This window comes from Rhinoraja longicauda, chromosome 11 (genome assembly GCF_053455715.1).
Source record: "Rhinoraja longicauda isolate Sanriku21f chromosome 11, sRhiLon1.1, whole genome shotgun sequence".
In the NCBI taxonomy this organism is placed as follows: Eukaryota; Metazoa; Chordata; class Chondrichthyes; order Rajiformes; family Arhynchobatidae; genus Rhinoraja; species Rhinoraja longicauda.
The window spans coordinates 49,001,359-49,019,199 of NC_135963.1; the positions used below are offsets into that span (position 1 = coordinate 49,001,359).

At 42.3% G+C, this 17,841-nt stretch overlaps 1 protein-coding gene across 5 annotated transcripts in view; it reads left to right on the forward strand.

The window, feature by feature from the left end:
• Positions 1-17,841, forward strand: part of soat1 (sterol O-acyltransferase 1) — a 55,293-nt gene that overhangs the window by 19,944 nt on the left and 17,508 nt on the right. For all 5 annotated transcript variants that reach the window (XM_078407628.1, XM_078407627.1, XM_078407629.1 and 2 more), the window contains exons 3-4: positions 8,599-8,657; positions 17,688-17,836. In XM_078407628.1, the coding sequence (XP_078263754.1) occupies positions 8,599-8,657; positions 17,688-17,836 (208 nt within the window). The remainder of the gene's footprint in view (positions 1-8,598; positions 8,658-17,687; positions 17,837-17,841) is intronic.

Sequence of the window (17,841 nt, forward strand, 5' to 3'; positions counted from 1 at the left end):
TGACCTGCTGAGTTACTCCAGCATTTTGTGAATAAATACCTTTGATTTGTACCAGCATCTGCAGTTATTTTCTTATACATTAGAAGCAGTAATGTGTTAAATTACCTGATTCTTGCTTCTGGCTGCAGAATTGTGGAATGCTTGTAAATCACTTAAACTGTCAAGTTCGTTGATGCATTCTTACTTAAGCACTCATTGCACCAGTGGTAGGCATGCTTAATGTTTGGTCTGGGAGCTCCCTCCCTGCTGCTTTTGCGAGCTCTGTCGGTCCCATCACCCTCCTCTTGTCAACCTGCAATCGGAATATATGCACAGAAGCAGACACTGTCCCTGTTCAAAATTGAAATTTATACACCATTTGAGCTGCTTCCCATGTTTCATCATCTGAATCTCTGAGTGCAACTCGCATTCCCTCATGTGCTTGTCCTCCACACCCACACACTTAAATGTGTTTACAAATCAACTACTCCCTGTGGTATTAAGTTTCAATTCTCCCTGTTTTTAGGATAAAGCTATTTGTCTTGAATTTCCTATTGAGTTTCTTGGCTAACATTTTTCTATTGTTGATCTCTTGTTATGTAATTTCCCCCAAGTGGAGACATTTTCTACGTCTCCAACTATTCATAATTTTGATGACCTTGATGAGCTCATCCTTCGCTCGCTTCTAATGGTTCATCCTTCACTGATGTATACCCTTGCATTTTTGCACATAATCCAGTGTAGTTGATCTATCTGTAACGTGGAACCCAGCAAGTGAATGTGGTTCTTCAAGAGTGGCCTAATTGGGGTTCATTGTAGGACATGTATAACTTAACTATTTGTCTGCTGCATTTGGTGTTCTCCATGTGGCCTCCTTTATATCGGCAATATCATACTGAGACTAGGCAACCGTTTTACTGAACGCTTATGCTCTGTCCGCCAAGGCCCGATGGTCGCCCGGTCGCTAGCAAGTTGAACTCTCCTCCCCATCTCCATTCGACCGTCCTATCCTGGGCCACTTCCACTGCCAGAGTGAGGCCACATACAAACTGGAAGAACAGAAACTCACCCCCCCCCTTACCCCCCACCCCCCTCTCTATCTCCTGTTCCTCACCAGCCCACTTGCTCCTTTCCCCACCTCTGTATGCTCGTCTCCCATCCATGGCCCCTATTTCTCTTTCATCCTCCCTCATTTCCTCACGCACGGATGTGCATTTCCAATATTTCTTTCACTTTTTCCCCCCAAAAAGCCATAGCACCAGGTTTTGACTGCTGTGCTGACTAAAATTAGTTATCACTGTCCTGGTCAAAAATAAAATATGGTATCATCGTGTCTCTGTGGAACAGCAAATGAATTTTTCAAAGCCGATTCTAATGATGATCAGTGCTTGCACTCTACGAAGAGACTGGCATCCCCTTTTTCTGAACGTCCTCTTCATGCTGCCTGGATCCCGGATTTAAATTATTGAATATTAATGATTTGTCATTAGTGACAATAATTAGTTTCTTTTAAATGATGATTGTTAATTATAATGGGAGAGAGTGAAAGAGCTGGAATTCTGAAGTAACGAGCTGGAAATATGCTGGTTTTATTTTCTTAATCTGTGGTAAATTCATGTTGGAGATGGGATTGTCCTTGAGGAAGAATAATCCTGCTTGACTGTTTGTCAATTTTCCTGTTCCAGATACTGACTGATCTGGTATTGGTTTAGCACGACTGTACTGTTAAGATTGTGGGTTGAATAATAATAATAATAGTTAGTCTATTTGTCATTCCACTCCTTACAGATCATGCAACGTATGGGACGAAACAGAGTGCCACCGGGGGCCATAGTGCAACACAAATGCAAAACATATAGACAGGGGATGACAGTGCAGTACAATACGATACAGTACAATACAATTAGACAGTGCCATATAATACAATACATTTAGACGGGATTAAAGCATGTAAACGGTAAAGCATTTAACCTAGAGTTTAAAGCATGTAAATGGTGAATTTAAAACCATCAATGAGAGCAGGTAAATTATTAATTGCACATTAAATTAGATTATAAAGTGCAGAGTGCTAGGTGAGGGGCTACCCCCCCCCCCCCCCCCCCCCCCTGTCAGGTGGGGCAGTTCAGTAGATGAGCAGCCTGAGGGGAAAAAGCTGTTCCTGAACCTGGTGGTTCTGCAGCTAATGCTCCTCAGCCTTCTTCCGGAAGGCAGCGGGTCAGATAGACCTTGGAAGGGGTGAGAGGGGTCCCTCATGAGTTACAGAATCTGAGGCTGAGAAAAGGATAGTGACAATGAGTTTAATCATTGTCTGATCATTATATCAGTTTATTTCTATTTTTTGAAAGTTCACTTGATGTTGGTGAACTTTTATCGTGTTGGATACATTTGCCATTTGTGCAGCTTATGCTAGAATCATCAGCCTGGTGCAAGGTGAGATACAAAGATAAGAGTGAGCTCTGCCCCCCCCCAGACGTGAAGGCACATGGCCATGAAACAGTTAAGAAGTCGTGAGAAATGCACCAGGGAAGAAGGGAGAGTTGATGATTCAATACAATCTTTGCTGCTCTACCCCAGGCTTTGATACCTCTTGCAGAGCCAGGGAACAAAGCGATGGATAGACGAAGCTTAAATATCATGTAGCGATGTGGGTTTGAAATGTCAGTTTGATGCTATAAACCTGTAATATCATGTGCATAAATTAAATGCTGATGAGTCATAAACTGAGATGTGTGGTTGGAAATTGATGTTTAAGCTTTTATTGAATGGATGTGCACTCCTCCCAACCCTTCCGAATTTGGCAGAAAGTTTCCGCTTTCTTATTTCATTTCTGCCATTGTGATTTCGGCTCACATTTTTCTGCAAAACAGTTGGTAATTGCAATTTGTCAATTCGGCCGCTGGAGGTCGCTAGGGGTTCCGCGAGAAGTTCCCACGCCCTGGAAGTCTCCCCGAAAATGTGGCACCTTGGCTGGGTAAGGCAGCCAATCTCGACCTCATCGGGGCTTTCACGGCCAATTTGTCAATTTGGCTGCTAAAGGTCGCTAGGGGATCCATGGGAAATCTCCCAGCGCCCTGGAAGTCTCCCTGAGTAGGTGGCACCTAGGCTGGGCAAGGCAGCCAATCTCGACCTCATCAGGACTTCCATGGCCGATCGGTGTGTTAAATTTGCAACCTGCGGCCGGGGCTCTGGAACTCCAGCCCAGCTGGAGCCAGCACATCTATCCCCATAGCCGACTTCTTTGGCCAGCTGGATAAACCAGCAAAGCTCTGGAACCAAGAGTGCCAGAAAATCAGTGGTGGAACTGTAATGAGTAAATATTAAATTTAAGTGCAAGATTATGAAGCTAAATTAATTAAGATGGGGTTAAAATATAAAACACAGCAGAAAAGCAAATTACCATCTTTTTGGGCTGATTATCAATTAATGTGTGAATTTACAAGTACTTCCGTATGTTTAGTCGAGTCGCATATATCAACTTTCTTCATAACTTAGTCATACATTTTATGACCATTGTTCTTTTATTGATGCTGGAGTCAATCATAAAATTGCGGAGCATTTGGATAGTAGTAACAGGATCATTTCGAGTCAGCATGGATTTACGAAGGGGAAATCATGCTTGACTAATCTTCTGGAATTCTTTGAGGATGTAACCAGGAACAATGACAGGGGAGAGCCGGTGGATGTGGTGTACCTTGACTTTCAGAAAGCCTTTGACAAGGTTCCACATAGGAGATTAGGCAGAATTAGAGCACATGGTATTGGAGGTAGGGTACTGACATGGATAGAAAATTGGTTGACAGACAAAGCAAAGAGTGGGGATAAATGGGTCCCTTTCAGAATGGCAGGCAGTAACTAGTGGAGTACCGCAAGGCTCGGTGCTGGGTGTCCTAGTGCATCAGTCACTGAAAGGAAGCATGCAGGTACAGCAGGCAGTGAAGAAAGCCAATGGAATGTTGGCCTTCATAACAAGAGGAGTTGAGTATAGGAGCAAAGAAGTCCTTCTGCAGTTGTACAGGGCCCTAGTGAGACCGCACCTGGAGTACCGTTTTGGTCTCCAAATTTGAGGAAGGATATTCTTGCTATTGAGGGCGTGCAGCGTTGGTTTACTAGGTTAATTCCTGGAATGGCGGGACTGTCGTATGTTGAAAGACTGGAGCGACTAGGCTTGTATACACTGGAATTTAGAAGGATGAGAGGAGATCTTATCGAAACGTATAAGATTATTAAGGGGTTGGACATGTTAGAGGCAGGAAACATGTTCCCAATGTTGGGGGAGTCCAGAACAAGGGGCCACAGTTTAAGAAAAAGGGGTAGGCCATTTAGAACTGAGATGAGGAAAAACTTTTTCAGTCAGAGTTGTGAATCTGTGGAATTCTCTGCCTCAGAAGGCAGTGGAGGCCAATTCTCTGAATGCATTCAAGAGAGAGCTAGATAGAGCTCTTAAGGATAGCGGAGTCAGGGGGTATGGGGAGAAGGCAGGAACGAGGTACTGATTGAGAATGTTCAGCCATGATCACATTGAATGGCGGTGCTGGCTCAAAGGGCCGAATGGCCTCCTCCTGCACCTATTGTCTATTCAATACCAAGAGAATTGGGATGGGTAAGGAAAAAGCAAAATAGAAAAAACAAAACAAAACACTTGCAACACAAAGAAAAATATATCTCTGTTCAATAACCTTTCTATAAATAGCAGAATATACTCACGATAGGCCTGACATTCATCATCATCATATCATATATATACAGCCGGAAACATGCCTTTTTGGCCCACCAAGTCCGTGCCGCCCAGCGATCCCCGTACACTAACACTATCCTACACCCACTAGGGACAATTTTTACATTTTACCCAGCCAATTAACCTACATACCTGTACGTCTTTGGAGTGTGGGAGGAAACCGAAGATCTCGGAGAAAACCCACGCAGGTCACGGGGAGAACGTACAAACTCCTTACAGTGTAGCACCCGTAGTCAGGATCGAACCTGAGTCTCCGGCGCTGCATTCGCTGTAAAGCAGCAACTCTACCGCTGCGCTACCGTGCCGCCCTTGTACATGTAGTCCAAGAACTACAGACTGTTGGAAATAATAGTTTTTTTTCACACATGAATGTAGCGCAACCTGTATGCGCATTTGGCGTGCATGCTTTTTTTTTGCTGAAAAGTTGCATTACGTGCCACATTATGAATTTTGGTGTAAAATTCTGAATTTTGGACATCAAAATTATGAATTTGTAAAATCAAATGTTGGAAGGTCTGGATGTGAAAAACACAAACAGGAAACACTGGATTTTAAAAATCTGTTCTATCTTTTAATCTTGATCACAGAATTCTAAAAAGCTAGATTGTGGAGATGGATAAATTAGGACATCTTATCTGAATGTATCTTGTTTTTTGCTCAATTTACAGCAACACGTCTAAAACTATTGCTCTAAATAATTCCTCCTTGGACTTGAGAAATGTTTAGAAACTATCCTGGGGAAACATAGACACATAGAAAATAGGTGCAGGAGTAGGCCATTTGGCCCTTCGAGCCGGCACCGCCATTCAATAAGATCATGGCAGATCACCCAAAATCAGTACCCCATTCCTACTTTCTCCCCATACCCCTTGCTTCCGTTAGCCCTAAGAGCTAAATCCAACTCTCTTGAAAACATCAAGAGAATTGGCCTCCACTGCCTTCTGTAGCAGAGAATTCCACAGATACATCACTTTCTGAGTGAAAAAGTTTTTCTTCATCTCAGTCCTAAATGGCCTACCCCTTATTCTTAAACTGTGACCACTGGTTCTGGACTCTCCCAACATGGGGAACATTTTTCCTGTATTTAGCCTGTCCAATACCTTCAGAATTGCATGTTTCTCTAAGATCCCCTCTCATCCGTCTAAATTCCAGTCGATCCATTCTTTCATCATGTCAGTCCTGCCATCCTGGGAATTAACCTGGTGAACCTACCCTGCACTCTCTCAATAGCAAGAATGTCCTTCCTCAAATTAGGAGACCAAATCTGCACACACTACTCCAGGTGTGGTCTCACCAGGGCCTTGTACAACTGCAGTAGGACCTCCTTGCTCCTGTACTCAAATCCTCTCGCTATGAAGGCTAACATGCCATTTGCATGGGTGATCCATGGGAGGTGTGCAGAAGCTAAATTGCTGCTTCTGCACACCTCCAGTTTCTTTCTATCCCTGCTGACACATAAGTTAAAGTCTAAATGGTTTAATTATATTTCAAGAGGAGTTGGATAAAATGTTGAAAGATCAGGAAATAGAGGGTCTCGTGAAGGAGAAGTTGAGGCAGTGGTCAGATTAGCAATGATCATGTTGAAGGTCAGGGGTTTTGATGGAATTTCTGCTATTTTTTTTGTATTTCAAGTTGTAGTTGGACAGTCTGAAGAAAGGTCCTGACCTGAAATGTCACCTATTTGCGTCTTCCAGGGATGCTGCTTGATTCACTGAGTTTAGCACTTTTACTTGTAAACCAGCACCTGCAGTTCCTCGTGTCTACATGTTGAATTTTATTTTGCATTTACTGATGTTGCAACAGATAGTTTGCAGCAGAAATTACATCTTGCACCTTTTTGATTCTGTGCACTTTGGATAGCATTGCCTTCAGAACCATTTTGCATATGTAGACTACAAAAATCGTAACTGAGGCATCCCATGAATCTTAATGAGGGCGTTTTTTGATGCTATATTCCCACTTGATGCGCGACCTTGGCACCAAGCTGTTCATTTATATTCCTTTGTACTTCCTCTTTGAGCTTCTTTCATGAAGTGAATATGGATTGTGGGTTGGGAAAGCAATCTTGAGATTAAAGTTTGGCTGATAATTTGTGTTTTAAGCTTGCATAGTGTACAACATAATTTTGGGACAATCTAAATTCCCAAAGCACAATATTGCAAAATTGAATTTCCATCGCCGGCAGGTGCCTTAAAATCGCCTAACTGGGACAGGCCCTTGAGGTAGACACAAAATGTTGGAGTAACTCAGTGATCAGGCAGCATGGGTGACGTTTCGGGTCGAGACCCTTCCAACTAATATTTTATGTAGTTGTGTTCTCATCAAAAATGTATTTACCAACATAGCAAATGCCCCTTTCCAAATAGCTTACTAAAGTTGAAAGAATGCCTGTAAATTTAACAAATCTGTAAGGTCAAGGTCCGTCAACTTGGGTTTATTGTCATGTATACAAGTAGAGTGAGGTACAGGTGCAATGGCGATTTAGAACGGAGACAAGGAAAAACTTTTTCATTCAGGGAGTTGTGAATCTGTGGAATTCTCTGCCTCAGAAGGCTGTGGAGGCCAATTCTCTGGATGTTTTCAAGAGAGCGTTAGATAGAGCTCTTAAAGATAGCGGAATTGAGGGATGTGGGGAGAAGGCAGGAATGGGGTACTGATTGTGGATGATCAGCCATGATCACAGTGAATGGCGGTGCTGGCTCGAAGGGCCAAATGGCCTACTCCTGCACCTATTGTCTATTGCTTGCTGCTACTCACAGACACTTGGACTCAAACAACCATGAAAACATGAATTATACATTCTTCAAGACAGTAAAAGAAAAAGACAAAGAAAACTACAGGACATTGGTGGCCATTGCACTGGTCAAAACAATACAATCCAACAATCAAGAGGGATTTTTAATCTTTTGAGTGTTGGTAAACAGTAGATTTTGTCTGGTAATTTTGCAAAACCAGAAGGCTAGTCTTTAGAAATTATCTCAGAAATGATTCAAAATAGTGGCCATCTGCCTTAATTTCCTCACTGAGGAGGTTTGTTAGGCTATAAGGTGATTTCCTATCTCTTGTTTTCCATTGCAACATGGCAATGCCAAATATTCAATACAGTGTGTTGGCAATTGAAATTCATGACATTGCAATATTTAAATGCTTTAAGATGGGTAAATTGCAGGATTTAAAACAACAAAACAGTTATTCAGATATCCAAGCTGTACTTAAAAGTAGTTAATTGATTTGACTTCCAAGGTGCATTGTGGGATTTCAAGATACTTCCTTTTTGATCCATTGTCTGCCTTTGCAATGTTAGACCATGGGAGGCCATTTAGCCCTCTTGTTTATGACTGCATCTAATTCTAATGCTGTCCGATTGAATATTAATGATATTTGGAGCCTGAATGGCAAATTACTTTGTGTAAGAAGGAACTGTAGATGCTGGTTTAAACCGAAGTTAGACACAAAAAGCTAGAGTAACTCAGCGGCACATGCAGCATCTCTGGAGAGAAGGAATAGGCGACATTTCGGGTCGAGACCCTTCTTCAGGCTGGTGACATGGCAAATTACTTTGTCTTTTAAAGAAGAGTCTAATTTAATTGTCCCAGTGCACAGAAATAAGCCTTTTGATCTTTTGTTTTTTTTATTTATTCCCTCCTTCTCCAGAATTTTACAGTGGCCGATCAACACAATGTTGTTTTGCCTATAACACAATGTTCTGATAATTAAGCCAGGTAACTGTCTGATCTGAAATGCAGAGTTTAGTTTGTGGACAGCAAGTTTCTCTTTATTCTCCTACGCTTCCACAATCCTCCCTCACTCACTCCCATTAATCCCAATTACTTCCCGTGCAGTTTATTCAGGTTGAGTTTATAAGAGTTTTTGTTTTCTTTCAGGAAAAGTAGATGCCGAGTATGTCATCAATAAAAGGATACAACTGAAGCTGAAGGCTGAGGTAAGATTTTGAAACAATATATGTGGCTGTAGCCTGGTTGGACCAGGACAAATTGTTGGTGATATTTATGCTTTGAAACTTGAATCATCTCCACGTTGACACCATTGATGCTGATTGGGATGTGTACCCCACCTCCTTTCTTGAAATTGATCACCAGTTCCTTCATTTTGCTGATATTGAGGGAGAGGTTGTTGTCTTTCCACCATGCTACTAAACCCCTTCTCTCCAGGGATGCTGCCTGTGCTGCTGAGTTACTCCAGCTCTTTGTGTCTGTCTTCCCTGACTTCCTCCCGATACTCCATCTTGTCATTGCTAATCTGGCCAGCTACTGAGTTAAGGCCACAGTTCTCTGTGTTTGAGTTTTTTCAGAGATTTGATGAGATCATCGTTAATATATGGTATACAGAGTTTGACACGCTAGTTTTCTTATCGAGTCCACATCGCAAGATTAGATATTGTTCTGCCAGAGCTGAACACGCTTCTCGGTATCTTCATTGCAGGCAGCAAGATCGGCAGCTGGGCGTTGGTTTTCCAGTCGAGGGCATTTCAGCCGGTGTTCCATTGTTTGTGGTTCGATGCCACGTTGGCAGATGACATGGTTGGAATTATATCCCCACTTGTTTAGAGACTCCTTGGCTCTGCCAACACCACTTCTCAATCAATTGAGGCATTTCCATCTGGCCCAACTTGCGTCTGCCCCAGGAGGGAGTTGCCCACTTGCCGTTAGTCCTAGTATCACACATGAGTGATAAAAATGCATTGGGGCACAACACAGTTATAAACTATAACTAATAAAACAGACTTTAGGAGAGCTGCCCCTCCCCTCCCCCCACTCACCATCAACAACACCATAGTCACATCTGTGGAATCATTTAAGTTCCTTGGAACCATCATCTGCAAGGACCTTAAATAGGGGGCCACCATCGACTCCACAGTCAAAAAGGCCCAACAGAGGATGTGCTTCCTGCAGCAGCTGAGGAAACACAATCTGCCACAGGCAATGATGGTCCAATTCTATACTGCCATCGTAGAGTCCGTCCTCACCTTCTCCATCATGGTCTGGTTTGGCTCAGCCACCAAGCACGACATCCGGAGGCTGCAACAAATCATTCGATCAGCTGAGAAGGTTGTTGACTGCAACCTTCCACCCATTGACGAACTGTACACTGCAAGGGCCAGGAAGCGAGCGGACAAGATCATCTCTGACCCCTCTCACCCTGGCCACAAACACTTTGAAGCACTTCCCTCTGGAAGGCGACTCCGGACTGTCAAAGCAGTCACAGCCAGACATAAAAACAGCGTTTTTTCTGTGGTTAGTAGCTCTACTCCGTTACCAAAAGTCTGTGGTCTCTTTTTGCTCTGGTTTATTTCACTCACACGTTTAAACTATAATGTTGTATTCTTAATGTTTTAATGTTTTATGCTTTATTCTTAATTGTTTACTGTATGTTCGTGTTGTTACTTGCGAGTGGAGCACCAAGGCACATTCCTTGTTTGTGTACATACTTGGCTAGTAAACGTATTCATTCATTCATTCATTGAAAGGGGGCGTGGCTGTGTTCTGCAGCTGCGGCTCACCGGCAGTCTCTCTGTTTTTTTTGTTGTTTTCTTGTCATTGTCGTCGTTAAATGTACGTTTTGTTTTATTTTTAACTCTGTGTATGTGGGGGGGTGGTGGGGGGGTTGGGGGAAACCTTTTTTCAAATCTCCTCCTCAACGGAGATGCGACCTTTACCGTGTCGTATCTCCGTTCGCGCTACGGCCTAACATCGTGGAGTCGGCAGCCTCCAGCTGGGATCGACCTCAAAGACTCCGGTCGCAGGGCCTGGACTTACCATCTCGGAGGCTTCGGCCGTGGGCCCTGCAGACCGCAACATCGGGAGTTCGCAGGTCCCTGGCTGGCGACCGGCTTTTGGGAGCTCCAGCCGTAGCAGCTTCGACCGCCCCGAAGCGCGAGGTACGATCGACCTGCCCGCAGGCCCTTCATCGCCCTGCGTGGCTCGGCCGCAGCACTTTCCATCGCCCGGTGGGGGCTCAGGACTTTCATCGGCCTGCTCGGCTCGGCCCTGGGACTTTCCATCGCCCGGTGGGGGCTCAGGACTTTCATCGGCCTGCTCGGCTCGGCCCTGGGACTTTCCATCGCCCGGTGGGGGCTTCAAAAAGTTGGGAGCCTCGATCACCTCGTGGCACCACGGGAGAAGAATGAGGAGGAGATAAGACTTTGCCTTCCATCACAGTGAGGGTATGCCTAGAGCAATCACTGTGATGGCTGTTTGTGTAAAAAATTATATCTGTGTGTCTTGTGCTTTTTAATGTCTACTGCCGGACCCTGACGTGAGAGGACGCTGGCGTTGTGTATTCGCCGCTTTTCCGTCAGGATAGTTTGTCTGTTTGTTTCTATGTTAATTGTTTTTGTAAAGCGCTTTGAGCATGTGATAAGGCGCTATATAAAATAAATGAATTATTATTATTATTATTATTATTATTCATTGCGCAGCCAACTGCAGACTAAACATGATGGAATGCAGGAATGTGCAGCATCAGCCTATTACGTCTACACTGACCATCAAAGGCCGTCATCCTATTAACCTTTGTGCACATTGCCCCCTCTCCTTGATTCTCCTGCCACAAGGGAGAGTTTATAGTGGCCAATTAACCTACTGCCCGGCATGGCTTTGTGCTGTGCGAACCCAAGAGTAATCCACCTGGTTACAGTGAGGGAATGCAAACCCTCAATAGCACAAGATCAGGATTGAATCTAGATCTTTGGAGCTGAGCACTAACTGCTGGGCCATTGTTTCATCCTTCAGCATCTCCTGATGCCAAAATAAACACTGCATTTATGGGCAATATTCTTAATTAATTGGCTGATTATGGTGTGGAAATATCGTTTTCAGGAATTTTGCATCAATCTCTGGGATTTGGATTTATTGTAGTTCTTTAGTTGTAATGTAACTGCATCAGAATCAGAATTACCTTTATTGTCATCCAAAAAACCCCAAGTCTTTTGGACAAGATTTCGTCACCCGCAGTCCAACAATAAACAGGATCGCATGATAAATGGCTGTGTTCAAGTGGCTCTTGTTAACATTAAATGCCTTTGCTGTTTCCACCCTCAGAAACATTTAAGTGTCTTTGATGCTGTGGGATAATAGATATTAACCTTGGTTGCTCTGGCAAGAACAGTTTATTTTTTGACTTGGCCTATTAGCATAATTCACTCGGATATATTTGATGGTTGTTGAGGGGAAACTTAAGAGTCATGCAGCACAGAAACAACCCCTTCAACCCCACACCACCATGCTGACCAAGTTCCATCTGGTCACATTTGAATCCGTATCTTTCTAAATCATTCCTAAAATAGTCAAAGTTAAAGATGGAAGTATCGAAAGTTATGAGAGAAATAAATGAATGATACTTTAGGTAAGGTAGAAAATCAGAACTTTTTCCCCAGGGTGGAAATGTCAAACATTAGAGGGCAAAGCTTCAAGGGTACGTTGTTGATACAGAGAGTGGTGGGTGTCCGGAAAGTGTTGCCATGGGTGGTGATTGAGGTAGATACTATAGAGGCATTTAAGAGGCTGTTAGATAGGCACGTGGATATACAGGGAATGGAGGTGCATGCGGTAGAAATGTGTTTAACTTGGCATGATGTTTGGCACTTGCATTGTGGGTCAAAGAGCCTGCTGTACATCTATCTGCGTTCTATGATTATGCAGAAATTGTTCATTTGGATTACCAGATCTATGTTGGTGTTTATGTTCAACATAAAACGTCTTTCATCTTGGCTTGTTGGTGGTTCTTTGCATTCGTTTGTATGTCATCAACATGATTTTCCTTAAATCATCTTTGATTTTCACTGCAATTACTCCATTCTATCGAAGTATCTCCAGAATTCCCTTCTGTGAACGCACAGCTAATTAATGAAGCGTAGAGCACAGAAAGGGGCCATTTTAACCAACATCATTGATGCCGATGGTCTAAACTACTCTTATTTGCCTGCATTAAGCCCATATCCCTCTCCACATTTACTATGTAAGTATCTGTCCCAGTGCCTTTTGAACATTATAATTGTATTTGCTTCCTTCACCTGGTTTATTGGCTCATTCCAGATGTTCGCTACTCTCCGTGTGGAGAAAACCGACTCCTTTGATGTCCTTTTAAATTTCTTCTTTCACATTAAATTTGTGCTCTTTGGTTAGAGATTCCATGCACTGGAACCGCAGAACCAAAGGACACTTCGATGCTATCTGTGGCCCTCATCATTTTATAAATCTCTAAGGTCAACCCTCTATTTTCTACATCGCCGTGAGAATAAACTCCGATTGTCAATCTATCCTTGCAACTGCAGCCCTCTACCCCAGGCAACGTCCTGGTGATTCTTTTCTGCACTCCATTGCGACTACAAACTTTCAGTAATGTGGCATCTAGAACTGTGCACCATGTACAGTCCAACCAACCTTTTGCACAACTGTGGCGTGACGTTGTAACTCTTCTACAACCTTGGCCTATTTTGGAAAGCACACTAAATGCCCTTTTCACTCCTCTGTCCACCTGTGTCAGCATCTTTTAGAGCTCTGGACTATTCTCTGTAGATCAATACACCCAAGGTCCCTGCCATTTCTGATGCCCTATTAGAATTTGATCATCCCAATTGCATTGTTAGTTATCTGGATTAAATTAGTCCTGATGCTGTTCCTCCTGATCTATGATTTGATGGATAACTTTTGCTATCGACAACTCCTCCAGTTTTCATGTTGTTCAGTGCTTGTGTTGCACTTTTTTTGCTCTCAGCTCAAATTTTAACACCATTCAGGTTTCCTCTGCATTTCTTTTGACTGGAGTCTGGGAACTGAAGGCTGATGGAAAGCATCAATAATCTAAGCTGGCTTTTCGGTGTTGGGAGAGAGATGGGGAAGTATTCCCATCTTTTCACCTATGGAATAAATATACACTAGAATCTTTTATTAAAATATATTTTCTGTTTGATGCTGAAGAAATTGACTTTTCAGAGTGCTACAACGCGGCGGGATAGGCAGCATCTCTGGAGAGAAGGAATGGGTGACATTTTGGGTCGAGACCCTTCTTCATACTGATGTCTGGGGAGAGGGAGACACTTGGATAATGAAGTGTAAGGTGTGAAAACAGGACAAAGGGATGGAGATCAAGGAAAATGTAGAATAGATCATTGTTAGTTGGAAGAAGGTAACAACAAAGCAAACAGAGATAAAATGTTCTCGGAGACAGTCAGACTGGTCGGCGAACTGGGAAGGGGGAGGGATGTGCTCAGAGTTCTAAAGGTGTACTCCATTGTGACTTGTACGGAAACTGGAAGGTGTACACTGAAGCGGTGATTAAATGTCTCTATTTTGTAATGACACACCCGCAGTGCTTCTCGCTTTCCAGCAGCAATGACTCCGATGAATATCTGTGCCATCAATGATCTGTGTCGGTAACTGGGACTCTGCAGTATTGTTGCTATTCTGGGCTGACTAATGGCAAATTAATTTAACCTTTGGAATTTGATTCCTGCATCTTTCTCCACTGTCTTTTTTCAAATTCCTTCTTTGAAGCTACTTGTCCATGCAAAGTGAAGCATTTTGTTTCTGGCCATGATGAAAAACATAAACAGATTGTCAGAACTGACGAGAATTCTTTGCAGACATTGGCTTCAAAAGTTTCGAAAGATGCCAATCTGTTTAATATGCAGGATGAAAAGTACAGATCTGTTTTGATCTTAATGATGTCAAACTAGAAACAATTGTTTGTATTTCTTGTATTGATTTCTGTATTGTATTGTATGTCCCTTGAGACATTGTAATGTTCCTTGTCATGCTGTACTTTAATTCCTACATTGTCAATTTTGTCAACTGAAACCATTGCTGATTTTAAAGGAAAATTCTGCCATTCGCATGAGGATAAATTAATTAATGTTGGAGGGAAGTAGAGGCTTGAGGTAAGAAAGAGATGCTGAATAGTTGGTGATGTTCAAAGTTAATTAGTTACAGATTTATTGGATTCGTTTCTGGGAATTTGGGGTTGGTTGGGAAGCTTTTCTACTCCAGGGATTTGGGAATAGTGATAGATGACTGAAGGGTTACAAAAATAGAGCAAGAATAAACCAGCTAATGTGACCAATTAGTAGTGGAAAAGTCCAGAGGGACTATTGTCAAGGGCTAAACTAATGCTCACTGAGATTTTGCGTTGAAAAGGACCACATGACAAGGTCAAATTTATCAAAAGGATACAATTCATTTGAAGTCCTCAAGAAAATGATTGTTTAAGATTTATGAAACATCACAAGTTATCCCCTTGCCAAAGCGCATTGATTAAACTTGTTGCTCAACCGAGAAATTCAGATGGATTATTCACACAGCATGGGACAAACTTCCATCAGCTGCTCTACATTTTATCCATGCTGTGTGAATAATCCATCTGAATTTCTCGATTGACCAACAAGGTTAATCAAGGCGCTTTGGCAAGGGGATAACTTGTAATCTATATACTAAAACTCTTGTTTTGTTTTGTTTTTTCCTGAACTACAGCCAAAACGGTACACAATAGTGCAACAATTTTAGTCCCACCTTACTCACCGTCGTCCCTTTGGTGCTAATGGAAGAAGTTTCATTGAAATCGGTGTTATATTTTTAAAGTTATTCACATTTTAAAGTTTGAATCTATCTCATGGGGAAGAAGAGGGAGGATGAGGGGGATGGAGTGGGAGTGGGGGGGGGGGGTGGGGAAGCGGGGGAGGGAGGGCGCGGAGAGGGTGCTGCACCAATGCATGAGAGGTTTGGGCCCAACAGGTCCACTTGGTCTAGTGTCTCATAAATCTTAAACAATCATTTTCTTGAGGACTTCAGATGATTTGTATCCTGGAGAGAAATTTGACCTTGTCATGTGGTCCTTTTTGACCCAAAATGTCCCTTGTCACTTCCCTCCACAGGCACTGCCTGACCTGCTGAGTTTCTTCAGCTCTTTGCTTTGCTCAAGATTCCAGCATCCACAAATCAGAATCATTGTAATGTTCCACCAAACTTACATCCTGTCAGCATCAAAGTGGTCTTGAACAACAAAGTTTGTTGATGATCGTTGACAATGGTTTGGAGTTTCTGTTAAAGGGAACTAATGTTGCAATCACACATGCTGCAGCCCAACAGGATGTGTGCAGGGTTAAGTTTCCTCTGACATGAGGTTTGCAGTCTGAAAGCAGAAATAAATGGAGAGGAAGAAAATCAGCTGTCAAAAAATCACCAGCTAAAATGGATGAAAAACCTAAACCATATCTTGTCCTTTATTTACTCTCCACTTCAGGCGGCAGTCTGTTTTGAGGATTATATCAGCTTTAATGTAGAAAATGCTCAGAATACTAGGGTGGCACTTGATAAAATTGATGTGTCAGATCAGTGATCTTGTATCAGATTTAATTCCAATGACCCTCTGCCAGTACTTGAAAGCTAGAAAATGTTAGACATTCCTCGGCTTGCCTTCCTCAGATTTCATTTTTTTAAATGGCCAGGCCAATGAAACCAACCCCAGAGCCACTGAGTGTTTTGCTTCGTTGAATAGAAACATCTTTTGTCTCAGCCTTTGTGTTCAATGTTTGTGCCTTGTGACAGGAGCATGACTTGATCACATGGTCTGAACTGATTTTCCCGTTTGTGCATTTCCTGCCAGACCCGTGTGATTTTATTGTTGAGCACGGTCTCAATCTTTCTGGTTACCTACATTAGCTGGATATTGTTAGCTTACTATTAGACTTGCAACATGCAGTTTGTGCACGTTGATTTGGTGAACACAGCTTGCATTCATTACTTAACAGAAGTTTTCAAATGCTCCTTTGGTGTAGACTCACTTTAAAATTCACAATCAAACTTTATTAGCCAAGAATGTTTTGCAACATACGAGGAATTTCATTTGCCATATAGTCATAACAATGTTCGAGGAACAGCTCTAAATTTATATCCTTCATTTACAGGCAGCTTCTCATTTAGTCGTAAAACAAAATAAAGCTGAAAACATTTTTTGATTTCAACACATTATGTACACCTGCAAACTGTTATCCTTGTCGTCACCAGCATAACCTCTATTTCATTGAATCTTCAAATCCTTTAATCCTGGGATGAAGTTAATCATTTTTTGGTCATCGCCCATCCCCTTTTTTATTATTTCTGTGCAGCACTACCCTTCCTTCTTCTTGGATGTCAGGTAGATTCATCAAAGGCTATGGTTACTTTATAGCACGTGACTTACTGGCCTCCTCTGAATAATGCTCTATTCCAGCTGTCTAAGACACAGTTACTGTTTAGTGTCTCAGCTGAAACTGCACTCCCCAAGTACTGAACTGGGGTTATTATTCTGGGTTATGAGCTGGAGTGTTGTGAATTAACTGTGATTTGCACTGTTCTGACTCCAATATTTTTGTTGCTGACTATCACAATCAGTGAATTACACTTCTGTGGAAAGAATCCTTTTGCAATTCGATTATGGATTGCTGAGAGGAAACAGCTCAATGTTGTTTTAGGTTTTAGAATTCAAACCTTTGAATCAACTTCTTGCTGCGGGGATGGAGGATAGTGGTATTCAAGTTGCCCACTATTTTTAGTAGTTGACTTCTACTGATCACTTGATTAACATTGCAATGAGGATATGTAATATCATTATTTCAGAAGGCCTGTGAACAACAGCAAATGGAACTGTTTACAAACTACAGCAGCATTTCCCCAGAAAGTAATCATTTCACCAGTCAAATATGCAAATGAAGGATGGGTTTAGATTTGTGCTTAAGGATTATCCTCCACTAGGAGTAGTGTAATCAAGTGGTGTGATTAGTGGGAAATTATCTAATTGTAACCATTTCTCTGGCATTCGTATTACTAAATGAACCTAAAATTGCAAATTATTTGCTGCATGACCATACTGGCCAGAAATGTGGGCAATGTGTGTGATTATATTCAACGTGGTTCAATATAGACTGTTTCGTTCAATTTGCAATAATTTTCTGTCATTATTTCTATGTTATTTACTCTAGCAAATGAAAAATGACTTGTTGAGGCAGTTTGATTCTCATTTCAATCATTTTGTGGACAATTTGATTGATGAATCAACCATCTTGGACTCCTCTGTTCCTCCTTTCATATCTGCTATGACACCTAAAGAGCAGGCCGGTGTGACGAACAGGTAAG